This window comes from Lipotes vexillifer, unplaced genomic scaffold (assembly GCF_000442215.2).
Source record: "Lipotes vexillifer unplaced genomic scaffold, Lipotes_vexillifer_v1.1 scaffold184, whole genome shotgun sequence".
Classification (NCBI taxonomy): Eukaryota; Metazoa; Chordata; class Mammalia; order Artiodactyla; family Lipotidae; genus Lipotes; species Lipotes vexillifer.
This window is the reverse complement of record NW_006783561.1, coordinates 2386998-2393127: the sequence shown is the minus strand read 5'-3', so window position 1 is coordinate 2393127 and position 6130 is coordinate 2386998. Positions and strand designations below refer to the sequence as shown.

Sequence of the window (6130 nt, the reverse complement as noted above, 5' to 3'; positions counted from 1 at the left end):
AAAGAGTTCACTGTATCAAGAGGAACCAAGCTGGAAGTTCCTCCAGTTTGTAATCAAAGGCGTTCCCCATCTTAGTGTTAGAAAGGATCCTGCGGGTCTCCCAGCCTGCCCCTACCAACGCTCAGGCTCACCTCCACAGAACGCTCAACCGTGGAGACCCTGCCATCTGGAACACCTGTGGTTTGGGGAAACTTCTGCTGTAATTATTGGAAAGATCTCCTTTGGTTTCCTCATGTTTTCCTAAAACTTCTGCTCACAGATCTCATTTTGGGGGCAGGGGATGGGGGTGGGGAGCTTGCTACTCAGGTGACATTTGAGCAAAGACCTCAAAGAGGTGAGGGAGCAGACCAAGTATCTGGGGGAAGAAGTCTCTAGACGCCAAGTTCGTCAAGCTGCACATTAAATACGTACAGCGCTTTGTATGTCAGTTATGCTTCAGTAAAGTGGTTGAAGAACAAAGAAGTCTCCAGCGGGAGCAGTAAGTCTTATTGGTGGAGGCAGCACAGGCCCTTTCTGTTTTATCTCCGCCTTCTCTGAAGAGGTGAATGTACTCTTGGAAGGTTCTGTGTGCTATCGTCAAATATTTGTAAATCAAATCATATTTTCAGTGCATCAAGGGAACTGCCATTTAAAGTGACCCTGGAGTAAATGAGTCTGCAAAGTAAATAAGTTGTTTCCGATGTGAACGATTTATCCACCTTGTAACTATGGATTTTCACATGACCGTGGCTTTATTGTGTCTTTCTCAGTTTTAGTTATTATTTCTGAAATGGGGGCATCTAAAGACTAACACTGAGAGCCAGGGCTTTGGAGCCACAGGGGTGTGGTTTCGAAACCAGGATCCACCTCCCCATGTGACCTTGGACAAGTTATTTCACTTCTCTGAGCCTCTGCTGTGGCATTTGTACAATGAGGATGATATACTTACAGAGCTGTTGTGATGTAACCATTGTAAACCCTAGTACAGTCCCTGGCACCGGGTAGCGTGGCGTGGTATGGTATGGTCTGCCATGGGGTGCCTGAGCAAGAGGGCTCTTTATACACTTGTATCAAAAATAGGAACCAGGACCACAGGCCTTGGGAACCTGCATGCAGGTACCTAAGTGGTCACACAAACACAGTCAGAGAAGGGTCATGGGCAGATCCCCTCAAATGTTACCTGTGCTGTCTGTGTTCTGCAGAAACACGGGCTGAGGCTTCATCTTCGAAACCCCCACTCATTCACACCTATGCTGGAAGAGGGCACAGCGGGCAAGGTGCCCAGGTCCCTTCTGCTGGGCACAGACATGGCAGAAAACCAGAAGCAGATCGCCCAGTTCTCACGGGAGGATGCCCAGGTAGGGAAGGTGACCAGAGACTGATCTCCATCTCAGCCTGGTGGCCCCTCTTGAAAAAAAATGGGCTGGGTTGGAGTTGTCCTACAGCAGGTTGTCAAAGGCCACAAGGGTGTGGACAGGCCACCTCATCCGCCCTAGGAGGGCTCCAGTCTGTGCCAGCCTTTGATCCTGGGCACTGCAAAGAGAAGGGGTGGAGGACAGTTGGTTAAGACCAGTGAACACTGGAGACCCTCAAACCTGTGTGTGTTCAGCATGAGGCCACTGTTCAGGTGGCCCCCGCCTGAATTTCAAAAGGGAGTCCCCTGATATGTCCTTATGCTCTATGTGCTTTCTAGCTCTCCTGCTTTCAGACAGAATTCCAGGTGGTCATCAATATTAAAGCACGTGAAGGCCAAAAAGAAGAAGGGGAGATCAGAGACAGTTAAGGATAGAACACACTGGATCAGGAATTTAGGACAAGAGCATCGTAATAAATATTCATTTATTTTGGCATCAATCCCCTGGCAGCCCAAGGCAAGAATGTGTCCATGATGGCGAGCAGGTCTGGTGAAAGGGAGTACACACATCTGATGGAGAAGGCACATTTCTTTTCCTAGGATTGCACCGTGAGGAATTTGCTGGGTAGCTTTGTCTAGATGAGTCGTTGAATGTCAGGGGCCCGGTGTGATTGGTTTTACAGGTATAAAAAATTCTTTGAATGGCTATTTTTTGTACCAAGCCTAGATACAAGCTGAAGGCATAGTATTAACTCATATCTTGGTGGAGACATTTTTATAAGAAGAACCTGGGTTAACCAATCCGTGTCTGTTGCTTTTTGTTGTGTTAATCTAGTATTGGGTAAAACCAAGAAAACCACAGACACAGCATCTCTCTTCAGCCAGTGGTTTCCAAACACTGGCTGATGATCAAGTCAACCAAAAAAAAGTGCTTTTCAAGTGATTTCTTTTGCGCAGTGAGTTGGGGTCCACTGCCTACACCCTCTGCTCCAAGCCCTGCTTGTCTCAGATGCACTAGAGAGGATTCAGGACAAAGCCAGGTCCCTAGGCCTAGAGAGCAGTGGCCTTGGCCGTGTGTGGCCGGGGCCCTGTGTGCTGGTGACCACAGGAGCGGGAGGCAGAGGCCACATCCCGCTGTGGAAAGTAGGGAGCTGAATTCTGGTTTTGTCTTTGCACGTTGTCACATTAAAGACCTGCTGCAGAGAAAGCTGTTTCCCTTCATTTTAATCAAGATTCTCCAATGTACTTCAACACAGAGCTTTTCTTAATGTAACAGTTGTTAAAGTTCCATGGGTATATCCATGAGTCTAGATGAACCAAAAATTCAAAGCTCTCGGCTGAGAATTAAGATAGGGCCTCGGGTAGCATGGGTGCCCATCCTTGCTCCTGTCGCCCATCCAGGGAAGGGAGTGTGGGGGTCATAACCTGGCTCGAAGTGGATTCTGTTGCGGGAGGTTGTGGGGTGAAGGGATGCAAGCTTCTGTCCCTGATGATGACAAGAGGATGCAGGAGATTTGCAGCCTAGGAAGGAACAGTCAGCATGCTGGAATACAGGCAGAGAGATCTTACTTTTATCAGTAAGATATAGAAAGACAGGACAGAGAGGAGAAACTTTTAAGTGGTTTTTGGTTTATCACAGAGACCACTTCCTAGGGTACTTGAGGATTCCGTGGCTGACGACTGGTCTTGGCCCGCATCAACCCCCTTGTCCCTGCCACTACATGGTGACCCTCCTACTACCCAGGCTTTCTCTGACCTCCCCTAGTGTTGACGTCAGCACACAGACCTAGAACTGGGAGTAACTCAGCACAGCCAGGCTGAGCCACACTGGGCGTGAGGCCTGAGGAATCAAGCCTCAGCTGGGGGGCAGCAGGCCCCATGGGGCAGCTGGAGGGCCAAGCATGGGGACAGTGTCTTTGTGGGGTTCTAGGCAATGGGGCCTTGACTCGGAGCTCTGTTCCAGGCCTTTCCCAAGTATGAGGCCTTCATGAATCGCTTGGCGTTAGCCATTGACCCTCTGCTGGACGCAGCCCCCGTGGACATGGAGGCCTTCCAGCGGGGCTCCCTGCTGCAGAGGCTCAGGTCGCTCTCCACCCTCAAGCCCCTGTTGCAGGCGGGTAAGTCCAAGGGCAGGCATCTGGGCATGATGAGCACCTTCATGTGATTGAGCCCATCTTCTCCACAATTGGACATAAGCCTGAACCTCCAAGGCAGCCTGCCAACTGCCATCGATTAATAGGGGCCACCTGGAGCACTTTAAGTGACAAAGTTTTAGGATGGCGTGCTTGAAAAATAGAGCCCGAGCCAAAGGCTTGTGTGCAAGTAGTTCATTTTGAAGGGGGATCCCGGGGAAAGGAGGAGAAACGGGAAAGAGGGAGAGTCGATACCAGGGTGCATTACTGAGCTGGCCACCACTGTGGCTGGTGAGGTCCTCCCTCTGAGAAGCCTTAGGAAATGCACATGAGGACATGCCCAGGAGGAGAAAGGGGAAACATTTACCCATTGGGTTCTGTCCTCCAGTGGTCAGAGGTTGCCCCCTGGGGTATTAACTCCCACAGGAGGCATTAACTTCTGGGTTGTGCATCCATGGGTGCCAAGTGGGTTCCCGTGGGTGTCCTGTCATGGTGCCAGAGAAGCCCCAGGGAAGAAATGAAGAGGCACATCTTCAGGTCTGAGGTGGGATGCTGTCAGGTTGCACTGTGTGAAGCTGACCAGAGCCTGCATGGAGCTCGTCACCATAGGCATGGCTGGAATAAGAGATGGGGCCCAAGAGAGTTTGAAGAGATGCCCCCATACAAGAAGGATGCTAGATTATTGGGCTCAGCAAGAAAAAAATCTGTGATGAATTAGTGATGTCTGCCGTGGGTATGAGAATGGAAGTTTCACCAAGCCTGCTATTATTTCCTACCATTCCTCTAGGGGACAAAAACCAGTTTAGCTTCTATATTCTAGAAAAATACTGCATCAGTTAGCTGTGGTCACAAAATTGCTGCATAACAGACTACAAATTTCCAGTGGCATATAAAAATAAACATCTATTTCTCAAGTGTCTGCATGGTTCAGCTGATCCCAGCTGGGCTAAGCTGATCTGATCTGGTCTGGTCTCATGCATGTGTCTGTGGCTGGGGCAGCTCTGCTCCAGGTGTCTCTAATCCTCTTCTTGGAAGCCACAGGTTAGTCCAGGCGTGGCCTTCGTATGTCAATGACAGAAGCACACAGGGCAAGCCCCAATGTGCAGGCCAGTTTCAAGCCTCTGACTGCATCATATCAGTAAACATTCCACTGGCCAAGCAAATCATTTGAGCCCAGAATCAAGGGGCAGGGCGGTCAACTCAGCTAGGGAGGGAAGCAGTGCAGAGTTACATGGCGAAGTGTGTGGACACGGGGAGGGGTGAAGGGTCAGAGCCAGCAGAATCTACCACAGATGCCAAAAGTAGACATCGCCTCCCAGATTACCAGTCCAAGGAGCGTCATACAATAAACATTCATGTAGTAAATATTTATTGAGCATCTGCTATGTGCCAGGCACCAAGCTGGGCACTGGGGCTACAATGCCTAGGGTTCATGACCTCTGCCTTCAAGGTCCTAGTGCCCAGTTACTCTCGGAGATAGTTTGAATCAGTATCAGAGGAATGGATTAGCCATGCTGCTGCCTCCCAGGGCACGGCCTTACAGAACTCAAAGTGGGGGAATAAGATACAAATTAAAAATTGCCCCCAACTAATTCTAACAGGTAAAATGTATTAAGTGCCTATGGAAATGCTTTAGAAATGCTCTACATACCTCATTTAATCCTCACAATAGCTCTTAGGGGTACAGAATATTTTGTACTCCCATTTTACAGGTAAAGAAACAGGTGCAGAGACATTATGGATCAGAGTGTTCCCTTCTTGCCTGTCTCAGTTTACATTTTACGGATCTCCTCCTTTAGGTCGCATCCTGGGAGCCCAGCTGCCCCAGTATTACCAGGTCCTCACAGCTCCAGCTGTCAAGGTGAGGGGCTCCCCAGCCTCAGGCTGGACGTTGCAGTGAGGGGGCCTCTGCTCCCGACGTAAGCCCTTCTCCTGGCTGTCTTGCTGTCCCAGGTGCTGGATCAGTGGTTTGAGTCTGAGCCTCTAAAAGCTACTCTAGCAACGGATTCCGTGATTGGAGCCATGACAAGTCCCTACATTCCGGGGAGTGGGTGAGTATGGCAGGTGAGGTGGGGCAGCAGGAGTGGAGCCGATTCCCCCTCGAGAGCGTTAACTACCATTCCTTGAGCTCACCCAGTGAGCCAGGCAGGAGACAAGCACCTCGCACAGGATTCATTTAAGCCTCAAAGCAACACCTGAGAGCCGTGGTTCAGAGAAAGGAAGTACCCCTCCCGAAGTCACACAGCTAGTAAGTGGCAGAGCTGATTTCCAGCCCAGGTTGTCTGACCTCCCCCCAGCCCCACCCCGGGTCTTCCTTCTTAGCCACTACTCCCTACTGGTTCAGTAGAAACACCTCTGTCCTGCTTCGTGTGATATCTCAGCATGAGCATCTTCTTCCCTATCATGTCTATCTATCATCTACCTGTCTACCTACCTGTCTATCATCCCTTCCCTTCCCACAAAGCCCCGTTGCCTGTCCCTCTCCCGCAGATCCTCTTCCTGGCTTCCAGGACTCGCACACACACAGATACCTTCACACTGATGGGAAGCTGCCTTTCCCCTTGTGAGCGGGAGGTGTGCTGACAGCCTCATCCTAGAGGGGACAGTCAGACACAGTGAAGTGTGTAGTTGAGGTATGATTTAATGAGCCCCTGTAGGAGCAGGA

General features: G+C 50.2%; 1 protein-coding gene across 1 annotated transcript in view; it reads left to right on the top strand.

Moving 5' to 3' along the window:
- PYROXD2 (pyridine nucleotide-disulphide oxidoreductase domain 2) overlaps positions 1 to 6130 on the top strand; it is a 26560-nt gene that overhangs the window by 11848 nt on the left and 8582 nt on the right. Inside the window, exons 5-8 of the mRNA XM_007456238.1 lie at positions 1182 to 1337; positions 3297 to 3450; positions 5265 to 5326; positions 5419 to 5516. Coding sequence (XP_007456300.1) covers positions 1182 to 1337; positions 3297 to 3450; positions 5265 to 5326; positions 5419 to 5516 — 470 coding nt within the window. The remainder of the gene's footprint in view (positions 1 to 1181; positions 1338 to 3296; positions 3451 to 5264; positions 5327 to 5418; positions 5517 to 6130) is intronic.